The 27,726-nt window shown below is 48.4% G+C and overlaps 3 protein-coding genes across 3 annotated transcripts in view; 1 reads left to right on the plus strand and 2 right to left on the minus strand.

The window, feature by feature from the left end:
- LOC142259138 (uncharacterized) overlaps nt 1-27,726 on the plus strand; it is a 111,842-nt gene that overhangs the window by 48,719 nt on the left and 35,397 nt on the right. Inside the window, exon 4 of the mRNA XM_075331645.1 lies at nt 27,083-27,091. Coding sequence (XP_075187760.1) covers nt 27,083-27,091 — 9 coding nt within the window. The remainder of the gene's footprint in view (nt 1-27,082; nt 27,092-27,726) is intronic.
- The window catches only part of LOC142259142 (uncharacterized), a 110,939-nt gene that overhangs the window by 9,975 nt on the left and 73,238 nt on the right, over nt 1-27,726 (minus strand). The window lies entirely within an intron of this gene.
- Nucleotides 1,120-21,556, minus strand: LOC142259146 (uncharacterized). Its single transcript, XM_075331651.1, has 6 exons — nt 21,443-21,556; nt 20,731-20,910; nt 20,526-20,649; nt 20,345-20,442; nt 20,057-20,147; nt 1,120-1,214 (listed from the first exon to the last, which is right to left on the minus strand). Exons 1-6 carry the CDS (start codon nt 21,554-21,556, stop codon nt 1,120-1,122), a joined length of 702 nt encoding a protein of 233 aa, XP_075187766.1.

Genomic DNA, 27,726 nt, shown 5'->3' on the forward strand with positions numbered 1-27,726 from the left:
CCTCGCCTCTGGACCAACCCAACTGCCGACCATTGCGCCGTACATCAGCTCTCAGTGCCCCCCCTATAAACAAATGAATGGCCAAAAATCCAGACCAGGGGCGTACCACCTATAGAAGGAAACAAAACAAAAAAAGAGAGGGGGAATATAACAGCCGAAAATCTGACACACGCCAATAGCTACCATTAACTTGAAAAAAACATCACAGGGGTTTGTTTGTTTTTTAAAATACCCCGCCAGATCAAAACACGCCCCGACTTCTACAACAAATGGGGGCGGACGTACAGCCTGAACCGCCTCGAATCCCATCTGCCTATCCTCTTCACTGTCTCCACCGGGGGCCCCTACCTATCAGCCTTAGTCGCTGCTCCAATGCGAAACGAATGGGCTGAAAACTTGTCCACCTGCAACCCCAACCTCTCCAGGCATTTCCGAAAAACCGCCACAAACTGGTACCTGGACAAAAACGATCCATCCTGATGCTTCAACAACGGGCCCAGGCGGTCAACCCCTAATTCTAAATACCGTTTAAAACAAGATACTGGGCACATCAAGGACCCCGCCAAAGCCCATAAAGTGACCCTTCTCCCACGGCCAAATTGATTAGTCTTAGACCGCCGGATCCAAAATTCCACAGAGTCCCCTAAATCGACTGTGTCCTCTCCCAAAACCCCCTCCTCCCGGGATGACGCTGGGGACACCAATTTGCCTATCCTCATAGCTCTGAAGAAAGCCCATGAAAATGCCAATCGAAACAGAACCATTTCAGAATATGAAACACACACTCGCTCTTCCAGCAGCTGGAATGACACCGGCCTCCGACTGTCCAGTCAATGAAGCCCCTTCCTCAAGCCCCTCACCGCTTGCCAAACCAGAAAATTCTTTGTTATGTCCACAACCCCCCCATAATTTACAACCAAACGCGACCCTCGCCATATACCGATTAACCCTTGAAAAAGACCACTGATCCGAAGCCATCCTACACAACCAACAAAGTAAGGCACCTACATATTCCTCCGCAGACTCCCCTGCCCCAAATTCCTGCCTCAAATTCGTCCATTCTCTCCAAGCTGCTTCATATGCAGCCCACGTACTAGGAGCCACTGACGCTCTGATCAACTAGCTCGCCTCTCGAACACCAACTCCAAGAGCTCCGCTGGCCATATGCTGCCGGCGGACTCCGCTTCCGGCGCGAGGCTCCAAAAACCATCCCACTGCAAGAGAGAAAGGGAATCAGCAATGGAGTTCTCAACCCCCGGTACATGCACCGCCACAACCCATGCATTAAGGCAAAGGCACTGCAACACAAAGTACCGCAACAAGCAGACAACCGGAGGAGATGCACCGACAAGTTGTTAATTGCCATGACAACTGACATGTTATCGCAGTGAAAACTGATTTTTTTTGTTGCTAAAATGCTCTCCCCAGACGGACACTGCCACCACAATTGGATAAAGCTCCAACAACGTCAAATTCCGCGTAAACCCTGCTTCATGCCATGCCTTTGGCCACTCTCCCACCATCTACCTCCGAAGTAAGCTCCAAAGCCTGTACCACCTGCTGCGCCGGTGAAAAGCTCACAATCAAAATCATCTACGACTTCCGCAATCATTAGCGACCGGCCATTGTACTTCTCTAAAAAACTTCCCCAGACTGCCAAATCCTCCCTAAGGTCCTGGGTAAACCTTATGTAATGCCATGGGGAATGTGCTCCGGATGTCGCCGACGCCAACCTTCGTGGAAAAACCCGGCCCATGGACATAATACGACAAGCAAAATTCAGCTTGCCCAACAGAGACTGAAGGTCCCTCAAATGTATTTTTTTTAAAACGAACAGCTGAACTCACCTCTGCTCGTAAAGCTGAGATTTTTTCCTCTGGCAGCCTGCACTCCATCAACCCGGTATCAATCGTGATACCCAGAAAATTGAGACAAGTACACGGGCCTTCTGTCTTATCCTGAGCCAAGGGGACCCCGAACCGGCCAGACAACCATTGCATAGTCCTCAAAAACATCCGACAACTGCCGACTTGGCAGGGCCAATGAACAAAAAATCGTTGAGATAGTGAATCACCGACGAGAGCTGTGCCACGTCACACACTGCCCATTCTAAAAAAAAACTGAATGCTTCAAAATAAGCGCAAGAAATGGAACACCCCATCGGCAAACAACGATCAACAAAATAGGATCCGTCCCAAAAACAACCCAACAGATCCATGCTCTCAGGGCGCACTGGCAGCAAACAGAATGCCGATTCGATGTCCGTTTTTGCTAGCAATGCTCCCCTACCACATCTCCGAACCCATCTGATGGCTGCATCAAACGAGGTATACACCACAGAGCAGAGTTCCGGGTCAATACCATCATTCACTGACGAACCCTTGGGAAACGACAAATGCTGAATGAGCCGGAATTTGTTCGGCTCCTTCTTTGGGACGACCCGAAATGGCGATACGACCAGATTCAGAATGGGCTGGGGATGAAAACAGACCCGCCATCCAACCACATGCAACATCCCCAAGTAGCTTTTTATTCACAACCTCTGGGTGGCACCTTGCTGACAACAAATTCTTTAACTGAAAAGGAACAAAATGAGGAGGGGGGGATCCTGAAACCAACACGAAAACTGTTCTCCAATAACACTGCCTTGTCCCGCTTAGGGTATCTATTTAGATAAGGGGCCATCTCGTGAAGCCTCACCGGGCTCCCCCCCCCCCTTTTCCAGAATCTCCCCCTGCCTTGGGCCTTCCCTTCTTAAAGCAACGAGCCGCTCCATGGAAGGAACCTCCACAACTGGAACACTAATGCTTAAACTTGCAGGAGCTTCCAAACTTGCACTGGCTGTCATTAAACTGCCAGCACACCCCTGCCTTTGCTCCAACGCCACCTGCCTGGTTCCCCGCTCCCCCAACAGTATGTTGGCCGGCCGACCCGGCCCCCCCGTGAAAGGGCAGACCATAACGAGACGGTGCCATAACTTTTAACCATAACCCGATATCCTTCTGATCCCATTGTATACTGGGCCGCACAGCTTTCCGCTGCCTAAATTGTTCATCATACCGCAACCAAGTCTGCCCGCCATAAATCCTATGAGCTTCCGCTATAGCATCCATATAGCAGAATAGCCCAGAACAATTATCCGGCGCCTTTTCGCCAATAACACTACCTAGGATCGCAAAAGCCTGTAACCAGTTAGCAAACGTTTGAGGGATCAGCCGCCACCTCCACTTTTCTTCCTCCTCCTTATTGCTATCATCCTTCTTTTTCTTATCTAAATTAAACTTCTCCAGAGGGAGGAGAGAAAAGATCTCCACGTACTCATCCTTCCAAATCTTTTCCTTCACTTCCTTCTTCAAATGCGCCCCCAGAGGGCCCTCAAAAGCAAACGTACAACTCCCCTCTGGCCCTATCATCCAAAATAATCCTGTCCCCTTCTTTATCCTTGTCCGTCTGCCCGGGAGCCGCCACGCCATCCCCAGCAGCCGCCTCACTCTCCGTCGGCACAACAACAACAGCCGGTGCTGACACCCCAGAACTCGGTACCCACGCAGGGACGGAGACCCGACTGCCCCCCGACTCGACCTATCCATCCGCTCCAACAAATCACGCACACCCTTCATCACGTCGCTGAGACTACCGATGTCAACACCCGCCGCGCTCGGCCCTGCCATCCCGACACCCCCCATTCCCTGCTCCTGGCCACCGCCGCCCCCGGGTAAACTAAACTAGGTGAGGACGTACAAAACATAGAGGCATACTCATCAAGCTGCGTCGGTACATGAGACCCACCAGCCGAAAATCCGGACTCCAGATGACGATCCCCTCTGGAATGGCCCCGCACGAAAGCGTCTTCAGCAGCTCGACCAGGGGGAACCTGGGAGCCCGCCACGCTCGAACCTGGTCGGACGACCAGGGAGCAGACTGGATGATGAGATGCAGGCTGGCTCGCCCCCGATGTCGCCCGTGTCCATGAAGGCGACCTCCTCCTGGAACGCGACCTTGACCGCGAAAAAGACCTTCTCCGAGACGCAGGCCCCTGCCGTGCTGGCAAATTTCCACGCGCCGCTGACCTCTCTGACGGCGACCGTCTCCTCCTCCCTGAATGCGACTTGTGCCTGGACCGCGACCTCCCTGCTGGTGATGACATCCTCCGTTGCAGCGCCCCACACCTGTCAGACGACTCCGACCCGGCACGCGCTGACCTCCTGGAAGATGGTTCCTGCCCTGGCATCGCAGACGAGGTTCCTGGATCAGACGTCCTCCTGACTTCAGACCCCGGGGGCCCTGCAGCACTCACATCTCCACGCTGTGCAGCAGTCCCCCAGACTGGAGCATCGCCAGGAAGAACCGCCGCCATCTTGTCGTAGCCCTGAGTAGTAGAGGCAGCTGAGCTGGTCACATGATCCCTGGAGGGACCGCCCACCGCCACAGGTCCTAGCCCGCCGAGAAGGATTCCTCCCCTGCCTGCTCCTGCGTGCAGAGACCGCCGAAGTCATTCTGCGAGGAGGGTCCCCGGAGGGGCTCCTACAGCGCCGCTGAGGACCAGGAGCCACATTAGGTGAGAACCGCTCCGGCGCCCTCGCACTGCGCGTGCTCTGGAGTGGAGGGGGGGGGGCAGCGCCTACAGCAGCTTCTGAAGCTCCCAGGATCTCCCTGATCGCCGTCCTGACCGCCGCTCCATCCTCGCCGCCAGCAGCAGCCCAAAGCTGCTCCAGGATCTCTGCCATCAGGTCAGGGGGCAGATCGAGTGAGGTGACACGGGGACCTGCCTCTATAGGTACCTCGGGCCGAAGTGATGGCCCACCCTCTCTCCCTGGACACATATATATACAGCCCCCCCCTTATTCCCTCCCCTGGCACTATAAATCCACCCCTTAAACTCCTGACCCCGCAGAAAGCCCGCTCTTTCTATAACATTACAATTAACCCCTTGTTGCCCTGCAAAGGTGAGTCATGGGTCACTACGCCCATGACTCTGCCCCGGCTCCGTTCTGCCTTTTTTGGACTATGTTTAATTTTCATGGAAACAGGGTATTTATGAACCCTCTGCAGGTCTTTGAGTTGCCATCATAACAACATAGAAAAGGCACTAGAAAACAAACAGAAGGAAAGACAATACAGTAGAAAAAAAAAAAAAATAGAGCAGAAAGCCTAAAAATGTAAACACAAAATTAGTGCAGAAAGAAAATGAGTAGATATCTCTTACTGGATAGAACTGGAGGAAACACATCCTGAGGAACATCGGGATCTACTTGTTTACAGTCCTGTGGGAGAAGAGGACGGGGACATCTCTCTGGTGTTGTCCTCTTACTGGATAGAACTGGAGGAGACACATACAGGGACTGAAGTCATTCCTTACATACAGATAATTATAGGCCGTGTGTATTTAGTCCTGTCTATTACCTGGTGATGTGAGGGGCTGGGGAACCTCCATCATGACGTCCTTGTACAGATCTTTGTGTTCTTCTAAATACTCCCACTCCTCCATGGAGAAATAGACGGTGACGTCCTGACACCTTATAGGAACCTGACACACACAATGATACCGTCACCGCCAATTCCTTCATAGCGTTACTGTATAATGTCCCAGCATTCCCAGCAGTGTCACCTCTCCAGTCAGCAGCTCAATCATCTTGTAGGGGAGTTCTAGGATCTTCTGGTCATTGAAGTCCTCATGTATCGGGGGGTGAGGTGGAGGCCCCATGATTGGGCTCAGGGGTCTTCCCCATCCCTCAGACACAGGGGCCTGACAGCGCTCACTAGAGGTCTTCTTCACTACTGTGTAATCCTGGTTATGGAGAGACACAGTAATAAATCTCACTACAAACATTTCCAGAGTCCTCACCTCTCCAGTTCTGTCCATCTGTTATTCCCATAGATAAGAATGATGTAATGTGACGTCATCAGAATCTCTCACCTCTCCAGTAAGCCGGAAGAGGATCTCTAGGGTGAGGTGTAATATCCTCTCCGCCATCTTGTCCCTGGCCATATCCATCCTGGACAGGAGATTTTCTGAAAACAGAATAAAACCACTGAAAGGATCCGATATTATAAGGACCTGAATGTGAAGGAGATGAGCCGATATTTAAAATTAATGGAGATAATAATGGAGGGAAGATATCATTTGGTTAGGAAGAAAAAAAAAATTTCAACATGAAATGAAGTAGCAAAACCGACCCATAAAAGTATTGCACTTAAAATGGTATCAATGAAAACGTCGGCTCATCAAGCAAAAAACAAGTCCTCACTCAACTCCGATGTCGGAACAAGGAGACACAAACTGATTTTTTTTTTTTTTTACAAAAGTCTGTGTTTTATTCACTACTAGAGATGAGTGAACCTGGAGTTCGGTTTTCGGTACAAACTCAGACTTTTCCAAGATAGTAAAGTTCAGGTTTGGAGTTCGGGGGCTTTACGTATGGAAACCGCTCTCGTGTGATCAGATGTATTGTGCACCAAGAAATAAAACTGAAAAAACCCGCCCTCCCCCGGAAGTGATCTGTTTATGGCTACATGTGGGCGGAGACCCGAACTGCCAATCAGTGACTTCAAATAAAGTTCAGGTCAAGTCCAAGTCCAGAACTGATCTATACAAATGTTCAGCTGGACCAACAGAAGCCGACTGTCCACGGGTCCGCTCATCTTTAGTCACCACTTAAGGCCGCTTTACACGCTGCGATATCGTTACCGATATCGCTAGCGTGCGTACCCGCCCCCATCGGTTGTGCGACACGGGCAAATCGCTGCCCATGGCGCACAACATCGCCCGGACCCGTCACACTACTTACCTGCCTAGCGACGTCGCTGTGACCGGTGGTTCGTTTGGCGTCACAGCAATGTCACTAAGCGGCTGCCCAATCAAAGCGGAGGGGCGGAGATGAGCCAGACAAACATCCCGCCCACCTCCTTCCTTCCTCATTGCGGGTGGGACGCAGGTAAGGCGAAGTCCCTCGTTCCTGTGGTGTCACATATAGCGATGTGTGCTGCCGCAGGAACGAGAACTACATTGTGCCTTAAGCAGCAACGATAATCGAATAGGGACCCCCATGTCACCGATGAGCGACTTTGCACATTTTTCCGACAATGCAAAATCGCTCATAGGTGTCACACGCAACAACATCGCTAATGCGGCCGGATGTGCGTCACAAATTCCATGACCCCAACGACATCGCATTAGCGATGTCGTAGCGTGTAAAGCCACCTTTAGATAATAAGAAATGTGGGAGTCTGATATTGCCGTAAATCACACTGACGGCTCACTTCCAGCACATCGTTGATGGCGTAAAAACAATAAAAAAAATGGAATTTTTTTTTTCACTATTTCACCAAACTTTGAATTTTTACTTAATTTCCAGTAGATTTTATGGTAAAATTATAAACTAAATCATTTAAAGAAAAAAAAAACAACCAAAAAAAAAAATCGCCCATTGTATCGTTAGTAGGGATGAGTGTATGTATTCGCAACTATTCGATATCCGACGAATAACAGGCTATTCGCGACATTCGGTATCTGACGAATAAAACAACATCCACTCCGATACTTTCATTTTCATTTCTGACTTCCTGGCGCCTGTTTTCCAGCCAATGAACACATCTGATGTTGTTTACCCTCAGAGTAATGCAGCAGCCATCTTTGTTGTGGTGTTACTATGATTGGCTCGGCCGCATAGCGTCTTGGGGGCTATATACGCCAGCGGCCATTTTGTGAACACGCAGTCATAGGGAGCTGGCGGTGTAGATAAACTGTATTGTGGGTGGGTGAGCGTTCTTAGATCAACTAATAAATAGTCCTTGTAAGGGCTGAAGACTGTGTCCAGTAGCTGCTAGCAGCTCCATAAAATCGCCAAATCACAAATCTGTGAATGCAGAACCAGCTATAAAGCTCTCTCTGTCTGTCCATTGGTCTCCCTCTGTCTGTCTGTCTCTCCCTCTCCATCCCTGTATCATACTCACTAATCACTGATCGATCACTAGCACGGCTCTGCACGGCTTCTGTTCTGGCTTCTGTTCTGCACAGCCACTGTTCTGGCGGCTTCTCCAACTTTTGAAAATACCGCTCATTATTCCATCTCGTATCGCTCATTATTTCATCTCGTATTCACTGCTTCCCCCGCCCACCAGCACCTATGATTGGTTGCATTCAGAGAAGCCCCCACATTGAGTGAAAACTGTCTCACTGCAACCAAGCACAGCCGCCGGTGGGCGGGTCTATGTAGTGCTGTAAAATAAATAAATAACTTTTTAAAAAAACAGCGTGCAGCCCCCCCCAATTTTGATACCAGCCAAGGTAAAGCCACACGGCTGAAGGCTGGTATTCTCAGGATGGGGAGCCCCACGTTATGGAGAGCCCACCAGCCTAAAAATATCAGCCAGCAGCTGGCCGGAATTACCGCATCCATTAGATGCGACAGTCCCGGGACTCTACCTGGCTCCCCCCCGAATTGCCCTGGTGAGGTGGCAATTGGGGTAATAAGGACTTAATGTCAGCCCATAGCTGCCACTAAGTCCTAGGTTAATCATGGCAGGCATCTGAGACACCCCCATGAATTACCTACAAGTTAAAGAAAATAAACACATACACACAAAAAAATCCTTTATTTGGAATAAAAGCCGAAAAAAACCTCACCCTCTATCACCACTTTATTAAAATGCCCAAATACCCCTCCAGGTCCGACGTAATCCACACGAGGTCCCACGACGCATCCAGCTCTGCTACATGAAGATGACAGGAGTAACCATAGAACACCGCCGCTCACCGTGAGCTCCACAGAGCAACTGAAGTGAGCCGCGATGCTATCAGCGATGACGTCACTCCGGTTACCCGCGGCCACCGATCTCAGGAAGAGGACTCGAGCTGGCCGCAGGTAACCTGAGTGACGGCATCGCTGATCGCGTGGCTCACTTCAGTCACTCAGGTGACTTGCAGTCACAAATCAGACACAGCCGCACAATGAAGTTGGGTGAAGTTCATCCGAGTTTATTGTGATCGTGCAGCTCTGTCTGGCAGCCAGCCATGCTCTATGGGGATGTAATAGAGCTGAGTGGGACCGCACTGTCAAAAATGCATCTAAAATGCATTTAAAACGCATCATTTTGGATGCTTTTTGAAACGCACATGCAGTGTAAAGCATGACAAAAGGGAACGTGAATGAGGAGACAGAGAGAGACAGAGAGAGACCAGGCATGATTCCAGATTATTTCCAACCTTCTACAGGCTGTGCCCATACTGTTTCTGCCTGTTCCCATCCATTTCAGCTTTTTCCTCAGTCACCACAGGTCACCGTTAGGTCCAACGTGAAATTATTCGGGTTTCCCATCGACTTACATTGGGCGTCGAATATTCATGAATACTCAAATAGCGGCGACCTATTCGTCGGATATTCGTCGAAGCGGATATTTTGGTATTTTATTTATTATTTATTATTATTTATTTATAGAGCACCATTAATTCCATGGTGCTGTACATAAGGGGGTTACATACAAAATACGTATACAAGTTACAGTAGACAGACTAGTACAGAGGGAAGAGGGCCCTACCCTTGCGGGCTTACATTCTATAGGATTATGGGGAGGAGACAATAGGTGGGGTGTAGGTCAGGCGGCAGCTCCGCACGGTGGTCGGGCGGCAGCTCCGCACGGTGGTCGGGCGGCAGCTCCGCACGGTGGTCGGGCGGCAGCTCCGCACGGTGGTCGGGCGGCAGCTCCGCACGGTGGTCGGGCGGCAGCTCCGCATGGTGGTCGGGCGGCAGCTCCGCACGGTGGTCGGGCGGCAGCTCCGCACGGTGGTCGGGCGGCAGCTCCGCACGGTGGTCGGGCGGCAGCTCCGCACGGTGGTCGGGCGGCAGCTCCGCACGGTGGTCGGGCGGCAGCGAGTTCATTGTAGATTGTAGGCATTTCTGAACAGATGAGTTTTCAGGTTCCTTTTGAAGTTTGCAAGGGTAGGGGATAGTCTGACGTGTTGAGGCAGCGAGTTCCAGAAGACTGGGGATGCTCGGGAGAAGTCTTGGAGTCGGGTGTGTGAGGAGCGAATGAGAGAGGAGGAGAGGAGGAGATCTTGGGAGGACCGGAGGTGACGTGTTGGAGTGTAGTGGGGGATTAGTTCGGAGATGTACGGAGGGGAAAGATTATGCACAGCTTTGTAGGTTAGTGTTAGAAGTTTGAATTGGATACGGTGGAAGATTGGAAGCCAGTGGAGGGACATGCAGAGAGGAGAAGCGGGGTGGTATTGAGGAGAGAGGTGGATAAGTCGGGCAGCAGAGTTAAGGATGGACTGGAGAGGGGCAAGCGTGTTGGCAGGGAGGCCACAGAGGAGGATGTTACAGTAGTCGAGGCGGGAGATTATGAGGGCATGCACTAGCATTTTAGTAGATTGCAGATTGAGGAAAGGGCGGATTCTGGAAATATTTTTGAGTTGAAGACGGCAGGAGGTGGTGAGGGATTGGATGTGTGGTATGAAGGATAAGGCAGAGTCAAAGGTCACTCCGAGGCAGCGAACTTTGGGTACTGGCGAGAGCGTGGTGTTATTTATTGTAATAGATAGATCAGGTGGAGAGTGTAGGTGAGACGGAGGAAAGATGATTAGTTCAGTTTTGGCCACATTGAGCTTTAGGAAGCGAGAGGAGAAGAAGGAGGATATAGCAGATAGACATTTCGGGATTTTGGACAGCAGAGATGTGGCATCTGGGCCAGAGAGGTAGATCTGGGTGTCGTCGGCATATAGGTGGTACTGAAAGCCATGGGACTTTATGAGTTGTCCCAGGCCAAATGTGTAGATAGAGAAAAGTAGGGGTCCTAGGACAGAGCCTTGAGGGACGCCAACAGAGAGATGGTGGGATGAAGAGGTTGTGTGGGAGTGGGAGACACTAAAAGTGCGATTTGAGAGGTATGAAGAGATCCAAGAGAGGGCAAGATCTCTGATACCAAGGGAAGAGAGGATCTGTAGTAGCAGGGAGTGGTCAACGGTATCGAAGGCTGAGGACAGGTCTAGGAGTAGGAGTATAGAGAAGTGCTTGTTCGCTTTGGCAGTAAGCAAGTCATTTGTGATTTTAGTCAGGGCAGTTTCGGTGGAGTGATGTGGACGGAAGCCGGACTGTAGGTTGTCAAAGAGAGAGTTAGAGGAGAGGTGGGAGGAAAGTTCAGCGTGGACGTGCTGTTCCAGGAGTTTTGAGGCAAGTGGGAGTAGTGATATGGGGCGGTAGCTGGTAGTAGAGGTTGGGTCGAGGGAAGGTTTCTTTAGGATAGGTGTGACTGTTGCATGTTTAAAGGCAGAGGGGAAGGTTCCGGTCGTTAAAGATAGGTTGAAGAGATGGGTTAAGGCTGGAATAAGGATGGTGGTGAGGTTGGGAAGGAGGTGGGATGGCATGGGGTCAAGTGCGCAGGTGGTGAGGTGCGCTTTTGAGAGCAGACGTGCAAGCTCTCCTTCGGTGATGGTGGGGAGGAAGTTTATGGGGGAGGGGCAGTGGTCAGCTACATGAAGGGGTTGTGGTGGCTGAGCAGAGAAGACTTGCCTTATTAGGTCGATTTTTTCTTGGAAGTAGGTGGCAAAGTCTTCTGCAGAAATGAGGGAGGTTGGAGGGGGCAGTGGTGGGCGAAGGAGGGAGTTGAAAGTGTTGAATAACTGTTTGGGGTTGTGTGTTAGAGAGGATATGAGGTTTCTGAAGTAATCGTGTTTAGCGGAGGTGAGGACTGAACGAAATGTGTGAATTGCATTTTTGAATGTGGTGAAGTCTTCCTGGGAGTGTGTTTTCTTCCACCGCCGCTCTGCAGCCCTAGACCTTTGCCTAAGTTTTTTAGTGAGGCTGTTGTGCCAGGGCTGTCTATTGATTCGTCTCACTCTGCCATGCACAAGGGGAGCGACTGAATCAATAGCTGATGTGAGGGTGGTGTTGTAGAAAGTGGTGGCGCTGTCTGTGTCGTGGAGGGACGATATGGAGGACAGTGGGAGGATAGAGTCGGCGAGGGTGTGCATGTTGAGGTGTGCAAGGTTTCTGCGGGGATGTGCTAGGTGCTGGACAGGGGGGGTAGGTGAGGAGGACAGGGCTGAAAAGGTCAGAAGATGGTGGTCAGATAGGGGGAGGGGGGAAGTTGTGAAGTCAGAAAGGGGACAGAGGCGGGTGAAGATGAGGTCTAGTGTGTGTCCATCTTTGTGGGTGGCAGAGGTGGACCACTGAGTTAAGCCAAAAGACGAAGCAAGGGAGAGGAGTTTGGAAGCAGCTTGTTGGCGAGTGTCAGTGGGGATGTTGGTATTCGATCATCCCTAATCGTTGGGCTTTACTCTCCTCCTCCACGTCATTCTGTAGCACTAAATTCAAATTTTCAGAGGGCCTGCAGGTGTCAAGAAACCTGAGTTTGGTGAGGGCCCTGAGGTGGCCCAGTAACGTACATTTTGGAGGGACTGCTCTTACTTATACATTTGGGCGGTGCCTCCCTTAATGAGACTCAGATAGTGGAATACATATTCCATAGCAGTTTACAATGCGCCCATTGTAGCATTGGGCTTTACCCTCCGCCTCCTCAAATTTCCCAGTCTGGAATGTAAACGTGTGTGTAAACCAGAAGAGCGAGAGCAGATTCTATCTTGGATGGCAGACAATAGGGCCTCTTCACATTTCTCAAGCAGCATCAAATTTTCCACGACCATACAGTCTACTGTGAATACACAGAAGGCTGCTCCATCCAATCCTCAACCTGGTCCTCATTCCTCCCCCCATCATAAGTCACAGGAGACATGACCCCAAGCTTGGCCACTCTGAGGATCTGTTTTGTATGTATCCTTTGGTTGGCTCTGGCCTCTCACCGTGCAGCATTGAAGAGGGATGAGAGGAGGTGGTGTGAGTTGAGTATTGAGAACCTACGGCCAGAAGAAAGCCACTTTGAGGAACCTGATTTACTGTCTCCATAGGTGCAGACTGATGATGATGAGACACAGTTGCCATTAGAGCAGCGTACAATCTCAACTGCGAAGGAGGATGAGATGGAAGACGAGGTGGTCCATGATGAGTCCACTGATCTGACCTGTACCGTTGACATGCATAGCCAGCACAGCAACACAGAGGAAGATGGATATGTAGCATCAACACAGGCACCAAGGGGTAGTGGTTTGCCCAGAGTGAGAACTGCGTCAACTGTTCCGAAGAGCACCCCCACTGTGGTCCAAGTCAGGGAAAGGGGTCGTTCAGCCGCTGTCTGGACATTTTTCTGAAAGTCCTTCAGAGAAAAAAATTGTAATCTGTAGCATCTGCCATACCAAGTTGAGCAAAGCTCAGGTCAAATGAAAACTGAGCACCACCAGTATGTGGAACCACATGGCAGCGAAGCACCCCAGAAAATACAATAATTATAGCAAAAACAACCCTGCTCATGAGAGCTTACATCTACAATGAGGTGGTGGGGGGGGGGGGGGTACAAGGTACAGGTGCTCATTTCCAATGACAATCCAGCTATCTCAAAGATATGGGGGATAGATAAAGGCTGCCTGAACTAGTCAGCCAATCTTTGAGATGCTTTTGGGTGTGGTGGAGTTTGATGGAGAGTTATGTTGTGAGAAGTCGTGGATGGACTGAATTTAATTTGATTAGGGAGCGTGATAGGCCACCCTAAAGAACTGTGTTTTAGGGAATGTCTGAAGATGAGTGAGTTGTGGTTCGTCCTGGTTTCTTGGGTCAGAGCATTCAAGAGGATCGGTGCAGCTTGGGAGAAGTCTTGGATCCGGGAGTGGGAGGTTTGGCTTAAGGGGGCTTTACACGCTGCGACATCGCTAATGCGAACTCATTGCAGTCACGGAATTGGTGACGCACATCCGTCCGCATTAGCGATGCCGTTGCATGTGACACCTATGAGCGATTTTGCATCGTTGCAAAAACGTGCAAAATCGCTCATCGGTGACATGGGGGTCCATTCTCAAAAATCGTTACTGCAGCAGTAACGAAGTTGTTCCTCGTTCCTGCGGCAGCGCACATCGCTCCGTGTGACAGCGCAGGAACGAGGAAGCTCTCCTTACCTGCCTCCCGTCCGCTATGCGAAAGGAAGGAGGTGGGCGGGATGTTACATCCCGCTCATCTCCGCCCCTCCGCTTCTATTGGGCGGCGGTTCAGTGACGCAGCTGTGACGTCGCTGTGACGCTGAACGAACCGCTCCCCTTAGAAAGGAGGCGGTTCGCCGGTGACAGCGACGTCGCTAGGCAGGTAAGTATGTGTGACGGCTCTGGGCAATGTTGTGCGCCACGGGCAGCGATTTGCCTGTGTCGCACAACAGATGGGGGCGGGTACCCATACTAGCGATCTCGATACCGATATCGCAGTGTGTAAAGCAGCCTTTAGTGTGGATGTTAGTCGAACGTCGTTTGCAGAGTGTAGAGAATGGATAGGGTGATAGACAGAGATGAGGGTGGAGATGTAGGGGGGTGCCGCACTGTGGAGAACTTTGTGGGTGAGAACAAACAATTAGAATTGGATCCTGTGATATATAGGCAGCCAGTGCAATGACTGGCACAGAGCAGAAGCATCCGCGTAACGGATAGCCAGATAGGTGACCCTGGCTGCCGCATGAAGGATGGACTGTAGAGGAGAGTCTGGTTAGGGGGAAGACCAATTAATAGAAAATTGCAGTTGTTAAGGCAGGAGTGGATCAGGGCCACAGTGAGGGTTTTTGTAGTTTCCATGGTAAGAAAGGGGCTGATTTTAGAGATGTTGTTGAGGTGCAAGCAAGAGGAGTGGGCAAGAGATTGTATACATAGGGTGAAGGAGAGATCGGTGTCGAGCATAACCCACAGACAGCAAACCTGCTGCCTAGGAGTTATCGTGGTACCACACACAGAGAGGGAGATGTCAGGTTTAGGGAGGTTAGAAGATGGAGGGAATAGAAGTAGTTCAGTTTTGGAAAGGTTAAGTTTCAAGTATAGAGCAGACAAGACGTTGGAACTGCAGACCGACAGTAGATGGGCAGAACATCAGGATACCAAATTTGTGTCTGCGGGTCAAACCACTGCCATGTCACCTGTGCTACGTCCTTCACAATCTGCTGTCCAGGAAACAGACTCATACTTCCTGCTCACAAGCTGTGATTGAAGAGACACCGCAAACATCAACCACATCCACTTTCGATGTCCCAGCGAAGTATCCAGTTGTCTGTGCCTGAGAGCTTAGAAAGGAAGCGTAAATACACAGCCACGCACCGACAGGTACAAAAACCCGCACATTGCTAGCCATGGAAATGTTGCTGATTAGGTTTGTGGGAACACAGTGTTTCCGTGATCTCTTGGCTGTGGCTGCCCCACGATACAGTGTTCCCATCCGCCACTATTTTGCCTGGTGTGCCGTCCCCGCGTTACACAAGCATGTGTTAAACAATCTCAACTGTGCTCTGACCAACACCATAACCGGGAAGGTCCACCTAACAACAGGCACATGGACAAGTTGTTGTGGACAGGGACGATACATATCTGTTATAGCACACTGGATGAACCTGGTGGAGGCTGGGACAAAGTCGCAAACTGGAACATCACACATTCTACCCACGCCAAGAATAATGGGCCCAACTCCTATCTGGGTTTCTGCTTCATCATATCCCACTTCCTGTCTCTCCTCCTCCTCCTGCTCCTCACCCTCTGCTGAATTACCCTCCCCATCACTGCCAAGCAGGGAGCTGTGCAGCAACGCATCGTCTAAGCACCAACACGCTCTGCTGAAGCTGATCTGTTTAGGTCAGAAACCACACACTGCAGCAGAGCTGTGGCAAGGTGTAAAAGAACAAACCGTACAGTAGCTCTCCCTGCTGCACCTCCAACCTGGCCTGGTCATCTGTGATAATAGGCGTAATCTGGTGGTGGCTTTAAAAGGTCGGCAAGCTAATACATGTGCCATGCATGTCTCACGTGCTGAACCTAGTTGTTCAGAAATTTCTCAAAACATACCCTGACTTGCCGTACCTACCTGAGAAGGTAAAAAAAAAAAACAAAAAAGTGAGCCGGAGTATTGAGTTGGTGTACATGCAACTTGTAAGCTCAGATTCCCGTGAGAAGGTGTGCTGTATTAGTGCCCATTTCCGCCATTCCTCTACCGCTTTTGCTGGTCTAAAGGCCCCATCACACGCTACGATATATCTAACGATATGTCGTCTGGGTCACGGAATTCGTGACGCACATCCGGCATAGTTAGAGATGTCGTAGCGTGTGACACCTCCGAACGACTGAACGAGCAAAAATACTCACCTTATCGTTGCTCGTTGACACGTTCATTTTCATAAAGTCGCTCCTCCTTCTGCGCGCCGGTGGTTCGTTGTTCCCGATGCAGCACACATCGCTCCGTGTGACACCCCGGGAACGACAAACACAGCTTACCTGCGTCCCGCCGGCAATGCGGAAGGAAGGAGGTGGGCGGGATGTTACATCCCGCTCATCTCCGCCCCTCTGCTTCTATTGGGTGGCCGCTGTGTGACGTCGCTGTGACCCCGAACGTCCCTCCCCCTTCAGGAAGAGGATGTTCACTGCCCACAGTGACGTAGTGAGGGAGGTAAGAACGTGTAACGGGGGTGAACGACTTTGTGCGCCGCGGGCAATGAATTGCCCGTGATGCACAAACGACAGGGGCAGGTGCGATCGCTCATGCGATCGCACGATACATCGTACCGTGTGACGGGGCCTTTACAGTGCTGCAAAAGCATGTCATTTGCCAAGCCACTGATTCATGTGTGACCTGCCCACGTGGTGGAACTCTACATATCATCTGTTGGTGAGGATTAGTGAGCAGCAGACGGTAGTAGCTTAATATCAGCTTCAACATACCCCGTCAGACTGAGAGTCAGCCACCACACATAACAACTGTGGAGTGTGTGTGGATGGCTGACATTTGTGAGGTTTTTGAGAACTTTGAGTACTGCACCAAGTTCGTGAGCAGTGATGAGGCTATTATCAGCTTAACCATCCCGCTGCAGTGTCTGTTGAAATGTCTGTTGAAGCAGTCACTGCATAATCTCAAAGAGGAAGCTTTGAGTGTCCAGCATGTGGCTAGGGAGCCAGTGGGTGATACTAATCAGTCCAGCCAATTTTCTGAGGCAAAATTGGGTGATGAGGAGGAAGAGGAGAGAGAGGACTTGTTTTTCTGTGCTACCGAGGTGATTCCCAATGCTACTGAGGGAACTCTCAACCCCAGCATTATGTCTGTCCAACATGGATGGGCTGGAGAGGAGGAGGTGGAGGAGTAGGTGAGTCAACATGAGGAGAGGATGGGTATTGTTCCTCCTTTTTGGGACACAGAACATTTGCCTGTTTGCAGCTTGGCCCACATGGCACAGTTCATGTGTAAAGGCCGCTTTACACGGTGCGACATCGCTAGTGATGTCGGTAGTGATCACACCCGCCCCCGTCGTGCGTGCGTCATGGGCAAATCGCTGCCCGTGGCGAACAATATCGCTAGTACGCGTCACATGCACATACCTTGCTAACAACGTCACTGTGGCCGGCGAACAAACTCTTTTCTAAGGGGGAGGTTCGTGCGATGTCACAGCGACGTCACACAGCGGGCCACCAGTAGAAGTGGAGAGGCAGAGAGCAGCCGCATTAACGTCACTCCCACCTCGTTGCCGGAGGACGCTGTTGTTCGTCATTCCCGGGGTGTCACACGTAGCGATGTGTGCTGCCTCAGGAACGACGAACAACCTGCGTCCAAAATGAGCAACGATATTTGGGAATTGTGACGTGTCAACAATCAACAAATTTTGCCGTTTTTCGGATCGTTAGCGGTCGCTCAGAGGTGTCACAGGCAACGACGTCGCTAACGACGCCGGATGTGTGTCACGAATTCCGTGACCCCAGCGATATCTTGTTGGCGATGTCGTTGCGTGTAAAGCGGCCTTTAGTGTCTATGGCAAGACCCTCGCATGATACACATTTTATCCTACATCCTATACTGGTTGGCCACCATTCTAAAACTAAGGTACAAGGAGAAATTTCCATTTCTCCTTTTGGAGTCACCAAAGGGTTGCACAATGGAAGCCTTCAGGAGGGTCATTGTAGATCAGTTGTCCTCTGCCTTTGACACAGTGGACCACTCCCTCCTATTACACATTCTGTCATCTCTGGGCATCACAGACTAAAGGGGGCTTTACACGCTACGATATCGTTAATGTTTGGTCGCCGGGGTCAAGTTGTTAGTGACGCACATCCGGCGTCATTAACGATATCGCAGCGTGTAATACTTACCAGCGACCTTAGGCGACCTCAAAAATGGTGAAAATCGTTCACCATGGAGAGGTCGTCCCAAAGTCAAAAATCGGTAAGGGTTGTTTAGCGTTGTGGTTCATCGCTCATGCGGCAGCATACATCGCTATGTGTGACACCGCATGAGCGAGGAACATCTCCTTACCTGCCGCCGGCCCCAATGAGGAAGGAAGGAGGTGGGCGGGATGTTACGTCCTGCTCATCTCCGCCCCTCTGCTTTGATTGGCCGGCCGCTTAGTGACGTTGCGGTGACGTCGCTGTGATGCCGAACGTCCCTCCCCCTTGAAGGAGGGATTGTTCGGCAGTCACAGCGACGACGCCGACCAGGTAAGTATGTGTGACGCTGCGTAGCGATAATGTTCGCTACGGCAGCGATCACAAACAATCGCATGCGCGACGGGGGCGGGTACTTACATAGAAATTGCTAGCGATATCGCTACCGTGTAAAGCCCCCTTTAGCCCTATCTTGGATCTCTTCATAACTAACCAACCAAACTTTCTGCGTCTCCCACCAGTTCCTCATCTCGCCCTCTGTCAGTGTCCCCCAAGGTTCAGTTCTTGGACCCCTGCTGTTCCCCATCTACACCTTCGGCCTGGGACAGCTCATAGAGTTACACGGCTTTCGATATGATCTCTATGCCGATGATACGCAGATCTACCTCTCTGGACCTGACATCACCTCCTTACTAACCAGAATCCCACAATGTCTGTCTGCTATTTCATCCTTTTTCCCTGCTTGATTTCTAAAGCTTAACATGAATAAAACAGAATTCATTATCTTTTCTCCTCATCTCTCAACCCATCTAACAAGCCTATCCATCAAAGTTGATGGCTGCTCACTCTCCCCAGTCTCACAAGCTTGTTGCCTCGGAGTATCCCTCGACTCAGCGCTATCCTTCAAGCCACACATCCAAGCCCTCTTTACTTCATGCCGACTAGAACTCAAAAATATTTCCCAGATTTGTGCATTCCTTAATCAAGAATCATCAAAAATATTAGTGCATGCCCTCATCATCTACTGCATCAACTACTGCAACCTCCTGTTTTCTGGCCTCCCTTCCAACACTCTTGCACCCCTCCAATCTATCCTAAACTCTGCGGCCAGATTAATCCACCTCTCCCCTTGTTATGCCCCGGCCTCTTCTCTCTGCCATTCATTTCACTGGCTTCCCATTGCCAATAGACTCCAGTTCAAAACACTAACCATGATATACAAAGCCATCCACAACCTGTGTCCTCCTTACATCTGTGCCTTAGTCTCTCGGTACCTACCTGCACGCAACCTCAGACGCGCACAAGATCTCCTTCTCTTCTCCCCTTATCTCCTTTTCCCACAATTGCATACAAGATTTCTCCCGCGCCTTCCCCATACTCTGGAACACTCTACCCTAGCATATCAGACTCTTGCCTACCATGGAGCGCTTCAAAAGGAACCTGAAGACTCACCTCTTCCGACAAGCCTACAACCTGCAATAATCCTCAGTCCAGTACACCACTGCGCAACCAGCTCTACCCTCACCTGCTGTATCCTCACCCATTCCCTGCAGACTGTGAGCCCTCGCGGGCAGGGTCCTCTCTCCTCCTATACCAGTCTGTTTTGTAATGTTCATGATTGTTGTACTTGTTTTTTATGTATACCCTTTTCACTTGTAAAGCGCCATGGAATAAATAGCGTTATAATAATAAAAAATAAATAATTTATGTATGATATAGCCAAAATAATTGTTTATAAAATGAAGGTCGTCTCCCGTTCAAGGTGATGGTGAGATATGGAGAATGAAAGTCAAAAGATCAAAACATTGTTATCCTTTTACACGTCAGTTTATAGAGACCACTACTCACCTGCACTGTCACCTGTAAGAATCTTCTCTTTACTCCGCTCATCACCCCTCACATATGTCTCTGTAGTATTAATATGGGGCAGATCTTCACCCTGAGAGAAATATTGTAAAAGTCACAGACAGATGGAGAAGTCCCATCTATGATCAGCTCTAATCCTGCCATCTCCACCGCTCTCATTACACAAGTAGAACACATATAATACTGGAGGATAAAACAAGACTGAGCACAAGACCTTCACAGCCGTCTACACATCATAGGGAGATTTCATGGCACCTTCTCTCCATCTACCTGATGATCCTGAGGAACATCGGGATCTTCTTGTTTACAGTCCTGTGGGAGAAGAGGACGGGGACATCTCTCTGGTGTTGTCCTCTTACTGGATAGACCTGGAGGAGACACATACAGGGACTGAATTCATTCCTTACATACAGATAATTATAGGCCGTGTGTATTTAGTCCTGTCTATTACCTGGTGATGTGAGGGGCTGGGGAACCGCCATCATGACGTACTTGTACAGATCTTTGTGTCCTTCTAAATACTCCCACTCCTCCATGGAGAAATAGACGGTGACGTCCTGACACCTTATAGGAACCTGACACATACAATGATACCGTCACCCCCGATCCCTTCATAGCGTTACTGTATAATGTCCCAGCATTCCCAGCAGTGTCACCTCTCCAGTCAGCAGCTCAATCATCTTGTAGGTGAGTTCTAGGATCTTCTGGTCATTGATGTCCTCATGTATCGGGGGGTGAGGTGGAGGCCCCGTGATTGGGCTCAGGGGTCTTCCCCATCCCTCAGACACAGGGGCCTGACAGCGCTCACTAGAGGTCTTCTTCACTACTGTGTAATCCTGGTTATGGAGAGACACAGTAATAAATCTCACTCCAGACATTTCCAGAGTCCTCACCTCTCCAGTTCTGTCCATCTGTTATTCCCATAGATAAGAATGATGTAATGTGACGTCATCAGAATCTCTCACCTCTCCAGTAAGCCGGAAGAGGATCTCTAGGGTGAGGTGTAATATCCTCTCCGCCATCTTGTCCCTGTCCATATCCATCCTTCACGGGGCAATCAGGAGAATTCTCTTATATAGAATAAAACCACTGAGAGGATCCGATATTATAAGGACCTGAATGGGAAGGAGATGAGCCGATATGTAACATTAATCGAGATAATAATGAAGGGAAGATATCATTTGGGCAGTTAAAAAAAATTTCAACATGAAATGAAGTGGCAAAACCGACCCATAAAAGTATTGCACTTAAAATGGTATCAATGAAAACGTCGGCTCATCAAGCAAAAAACAAGTCCTCACTCAACCGATGTCGGAAAATGGAGACACAAACTGATTTTTTTTTTACAAAACTCTGATTTTTATTTACTTCTAGAGATGAGTGAACCTGGAGTTCGGTGTTCATTATAAACTCAGACTTCTCCAAGATAGTAAAGTTCAGGTTTGGAGTTCGGGGGGCTTCACGTATGGAAACCGCTGTCATGTGATCAGATGTATTGTGCACCAAGAAATAAAACTGAAAATCCCCACCCTCCCGTTAGTGATCTGTTTATGGCTGCATGTGGGCGGAGACCCGAACTGCCAATCAGTGACTTCAAATAAACTTCAGGTCAAGTCCAAGTCCAGAACCGATCTTTACAAATGTTCAGCTGGACCAGCAGAAGCCGAACGTCCACGGGTCCGCTGAGATAATAAGAAATGTGGAAGTCTGATATTGCCGTAATCACACTGACCTGGAGAATCACGCTGACCGCTCACTTTCAGCACATCGGGAATGTAGTAAAAAACATATATATATAAAAAAAAAAAAAAAAATGATGGAATTACTTTTTTTTCACCATTTCACCGCATTTTGAATTTTTACTTAATTTCCAGTAGATTTTATGGCAAAATTAAAACCTATGAGTCATTTTAAAGAAAAAAAACAAAAAAACAAAATCACTATGCTTTATACGGCAATGTTGGTGGAAAAATAAAAGAGCAGCGCAGCTACACATAATCATGTAGCAATGGAGAGGAAATCCGTCCATCTCTACATAAGGCACAGACGGTTTATTACTGCCTCTGCCTTCTCTGTCACTGTATACACAGCTCTGCGGTGCAATGCAAATGGAACGGTGAGGGACCTGACAGTGACACAGATCTCTGTGTGAGAGCCCATCCACCATTGGTACTTGCGAACTGTAATTGTTTGAGGCCTGGTAAGTGCGATTATTTTTTGGAGGGGATATTTGCTTTCTTTTGGGGTGTCCGCTTTCTTTGATAAACGTCCTGCTGTATTCTTTAACTTTTTTAGATGTTTGGACAATTCATTATGGAACCACAACCAAGGTTTATTTTTGGACTAGGGCTTATATTTTAAGTACACTCCCTGACAGAAGTTGTGTCGCTTATCCATGTTATGTAAATAATAGCTTATAACCTGACTTTAAATTCATCCATTGGTTTTATAAATTAACCTTTTGAAAGCTGAAACCCTCTGAAATTCGGTTTAGGTTATGAAAATAAAGTTGCTCAAAATATGGATCATTTAATGAACACAGAAAGGTCAGATTTTGGCAAGACAAACGTTTTGTCGCCTTGTCATATAATGCACCCAATCCTAGTTTACATCCTCACCCGTGCTCACTAAATGATCGGTTAATTAGTGAGTGTGTATAAAAATAAACCCAGCACCCCACACCTTCAGTTGAACTGCAACTTGACCTCTGACAACATGCCAAAAATCCACCCTGCGACCGAAGCCTTGATTGTCAAGAGGCTGAAGACCAGATCCACTGCAGAGGTGGCTGTGGCACCTTTAATGTGTCTCAGCGTCAAGTATAAAGAATTAAAAAAAGATTTTGAAAAACTGGAGATATTTTTGACAAGCCCAGGTCCGGCAGACCCCGCAAGACAACTGCTCAGGAGGAACGTTTGTTGGTTATAAAATCCAAATCCAGCCCCTCTTCCACTGCAGCAGAGCTCCAACAGGCCTGGTCACCTCAAGTCCCTGTGTCAACTAGAACAGTTTGTAGGATTCTGTGTTAAAATGGCCTCCATGGTCAAATCAGTGCCCAGAAGCCAGCACTAAATAAAAGGCAATTAAAAAACCGTGTGGCATTTCCAAGTCCCACAGCCTGCTAAACAGATGGACGCTGGAAAAGTGGCAAAAGGTGGATTTCTCTGATGAATCTTCAGTTGAATTACACCACAGCCACCACAACTACTGCAGGAGACCTACTGGAGCCCGGATGGATCCAAACTACACCAAGAAAGATCATGGTCTGGGGTTACATTCAGTATGGAGGTGTGCGAAAAATTTGCAAGGTGGAAGGCAATATCAATAGCCTAAAATATCAAGAAGTATTAGCTACCTCTTACATTCCCAATCATAAAAGGGGTAAAATTCTGCAGCAGGATGGTGCTCCATGTCATACATCCATCTGTACAACAAAGTTCCTCCTGGCAAAGAAGATCAAGGTGCTCAAGGACAGGTCACCAGACATTAACATCATTGAGCATGTTTGGGAAAGGAGGAAAGAGGAAGCTTGGAAGACAAAACCAAAGAATCTAGATGACCTCTGGGAGGCGTGTAAGACTGCATTCTTTGCTATTCCTGATGACTTCATCAATAAATTGTATGAATCATTGTTGAACCACATGGATGCAGTCCTTCAAGCTCATGGAAGTCACACAAAATATTAAATATGGCTTTAATAGCAGCACAACTTCATTCTCCAATGTTAAGTAACAAGTTAATTATTTGTTTGAATTTCACATTACTTTCTGTTGGCGACAAAACTTTTGTCTTGCCAAAATCTGACCTTTCTGTGTTCATTAAATGATGAATATTTCAGCTTTGCAGCAACTTTATTTTCAAAACCTAAACCAAATTTGGGAGGGTTTCAGCTTTCAAAAGAGTAATTCATAAAACTAATGGTTGAATTTAAAGTCAGGTTATAAGCTTTTATTTACATAACATGGATAAGCGACAGAACTTCTGTCAGGAACTGTATACTCAAAAAGGCTCCCAAAAATCCCACTAGGGCTTATTTTCAGGGTAGGTCTTATTTTCGAGGAAACAGGGTAGAAAGAGCTGACGGTGCCTCCTCCCCCATATACAGAGGCCATGTGATTATTGTATCAGCCCCGAGTTACAAGGGAAGTAAGATTAAAATATAAATAAATACTGAATTGACCCTCCCCCGCCCCCTTCCAAATGTGTGACATATAGGAAAATATCACTGTCAATCCAAATCTCTGTTATTAGCCCCGACCAGGTAAAAAACAGCCAAATATACAAAATAAGAAGTGTTACAAAATAGCTATGAAATATGTAAATGGGATCATAAACATATATTGAGACGGCGTCCAGCTTTCAGTCATAGGGGTGGCCCCGATGCGGTTTTAGTCACTGCTCAGTATACCGCACTCTTGGCACTGACTGACAGCAGGTTCCAATGCTGAGCAGCTGTCAGTCAGTGCAGGGGTCGGGGTATATATGTGGTAAAAACAGACATTTCCCTTATTTTCAGTCTGGTATCGGTCGACATCAGACACAATGCTGCAGTTGGTTTCTTATTCATCAAGTTTCTTGTTGGAGGCTGAAGTTGGTTAATTTTTGGATTTTTTTTCAGTTTTTACTTTTTTGTTTTTTCTTTACACGTTTAAGAACAAACATTAAAAAAAATCACATTAATAAAATACAATACAGCGAGGAGCCCTGATGTGAATACACTGAAAAGCAGCAAATTAAAAAAGTATAAAACTGGCACAAAATGGCATCAAAGTGATATCAAAGCTCTTTTTTTCACAAGAGTAACAGGAAAAATGCACAATACAATTTATTGTGCAATTTTTCTTGAGTAGACAGATACCTCATATGTGGTGGAAACCGTTTTGGCGCACGGCAGAGTTTGAAAGGGAAGGAGCGCCATTTGACTAAAATTGGCTGGATTCATTAGCAAACGCCATGTAGCGTTTGGAGCTCCTGAGGCGCCTAAACAGTGGAGCTCCATCAAAAGTGATCACATTTTGGAAACTAGACCCCTCAAGGATTTTATCCAGGGGTATAGTGAGCATTTTGAACCCACAGGTACTTTATAGAATTTGATAATCTTAGGTTGTCATATTGAAAATTTTCATTTTTTTTTTTCACAAAAATGTTGCTTTAGCACCAAATTTCTCACTTTCAAGAGGCAACATCAAAATGTGGACACCACGGTTTGTTATACAATTTCTTATGAGCGCAGTGATACCCCACATATAGCTAATAACCTCTGTTTGGACAAACGGGAGGGCTCGGAATGGAAAGAGCACCATGTGAATTTTTGAAAAGTTGAAATAAATTGCGGGCACCATGTCGCATTTGCAGGGGCCCTACGGTACCAAAACAGCAGAAACCGCCACAAGTGACCCCATTTTGAAAACTAGACCTTCAAGAATTTTATTCAGGGGTATAGTGAGCATTTGGAACCCACAGATACTTCACAAAAATGTTGCTATAGTGCCAAATTTCTCACTTTTAGGCTATGTGCCTACGACCCAGCGACACTGTGTCTAGGATGCAGTGTCAGCCCACCTGCAGAGATGTGAGTATTGTCCACTGGAGAACACAGCTGCCCGGGCCCACGATCCAGGTTCAGGCTGCTGAAGACTTTAGCTCTTTTTTCCCCGTGGACAACTGCAGGTCAGTTTATGCAACGGAAAAAACAAGCAGTGTTCAGGAGATTTCCAAAAATCCTTCTAATGCACTTGTACTGCAAAAAGCACTCTGCATCCAAAACGCTGCAAACCCTAATCGTGTGCAGGCAGCCTAAAAAACAAGGATAGATGGATGGAGAGACAGAGGTAAAACATATATAATGTCCCACCCCCCTGCATATTCTAAGGTGGCACCATTTAGTGACTTTCACATGGCACTAAAGGGTGTTTAGCCTTGTATTTAGCCAAAAAATAAATCATTAAAAAAGACTATGTGGGATCCCACCCAGTTTTTATAACCAGCTAGGGTAAAGCAGACGGCTGCAGCCTGCAGACCACAGTTGGTAACTTCACCTTGGCCGGTAATCCAAAACAGAGGGTACCCAATGCTGTTTTTTTATTATGTATAAATAATTTAAAAAAAAAAAAGTGGGATCCCTCCAAATTGGATTACCAGCCAAGGTGAAGCTGACATCTGGGGTCTGATATTCTCAGGGTGGGAAAGGCCATGGTTATTTGGCCCTTCATAGCCAAAAAATAGGCTGCAGCCATCCCAGCAGTGGCACATCTATTAGTTGTGCCAATTCTGACGCTATGAACAGGCTCATCTTATTGCCCTGGTGCGGTGGCAAACGGGGTAATAAATGGAGATGATACCAGTTGTGTATTGTCACCTTGCATCAAGCCCTGGGGTTAGTAAAGTTTCGGCGTCTATCAGATACCTCACATCACTAACCCAGTCAGTATTAAAAAAAAAAGTTAACGAAAACAAATTTATTTGACAAAACACTTCCCAACACATTCCCTCTTTTACCAATTTATTGAAAAGAAAAAAAATCCAGTCCGCCACAAACCATTTTGGTGGTCCCACAACAATTCTGGATCTTCCAGAATATGGGGGCACGCTCAGGGAACACTTCTTCATTTTCTGGAAGTGCAGGCACTCCATGTGAGCAGTGTGGCTGCAGTGACCTGAGAATACTGCACTCACACTCCATGGATCCAGCCGAGAGCAGTGTGAGCTGCAGTAAGCTCAGTGTCACTGTGTGCAGGGAGCCGAGTGAGAGGATGAGGAGGGATCGCGGGTATCAGAGCAGTAGCAGGTATCGGGAGAGTGGGGGAGGACCGGGGAGTGACAGGTGATGACTTGGCTGGACCTGGGGAGGATGTTTCTGTCACATGGGCAGAAATTAGAGGAGGATGAATGCAGCCTCCATCTTAGATGATCAGAATGGGGAGGGGAATGGGGGGCACTTTGGCCAAACGGGGACCGGGGGAGGGGATTTATCTCTTATCTGACATGTTTGATCATGCCAGGTGGGAGATAAATCATGTTTTACTGGCGCCGCCATTTACTGTATCGTGATCTTCTATATACGGTGTACACCAGTGATCACGTCTCCAGGGACCGGAAGAACGGCCGAATCGTGATCTCCAGGGTCTCCGCTACCCCTGCTAGCTGACACCCCGAGATTATCTGATGCTGGGGGGCGGTATACACTTTTATCTTACCGCCATAATAATACGGGGATATGGAAGAAGTGCCCTTCACTACTGACGCTTTATCCATACGGCGGTCGGAAAGGGGTTAAACTGCATGTACAAAACAATATGAAAATGTGCCTGGTCAAGAACCAGAGGAAACTGGACATAAAGGGGTTAATGATAATGACTGCCCCAAAATAACAGAGCCCCTGCACCTACCTCCACCTGCAGAGCCGCACACTAGATATATAATACCCTGCACCTACCTCCTCCTGCAGAGCCACACACTAGATATATAATACCCTGCACCTACCTCCACCTGCAGAGCCGCACACTAGATATATAATACCCTGCACCTACCTCCACCTGCAGAGCCGCACACTAGATATATAATACCCTGCACCTACCTCCACCTGCAGAGCCGCACACTAGATATATAATACCCTGCACCTACCTCCACCTGCAGAGCCGCACACTAGATAT

The sequence above is a fragment of the Anomaloglossus baeobatrachus genome (genome assembly GCF_048569485.1).
Source record: "Anomaloglossus baeobatrachus isolate aAnoBae1 chromosome 5 unlocalized genomic scaffold, aAnoBae1.hap1 SUPER_5_unloc_29, whole genome shotgun sequence".
Classification (NCBI taxonomy): domain Eukaryota; kingdom Metazoa; phylum Chordata; class Amphibia; order Anura; family Aromobatidae; genus Anomaloglossus; species Anomaloglossus baeobatrachus.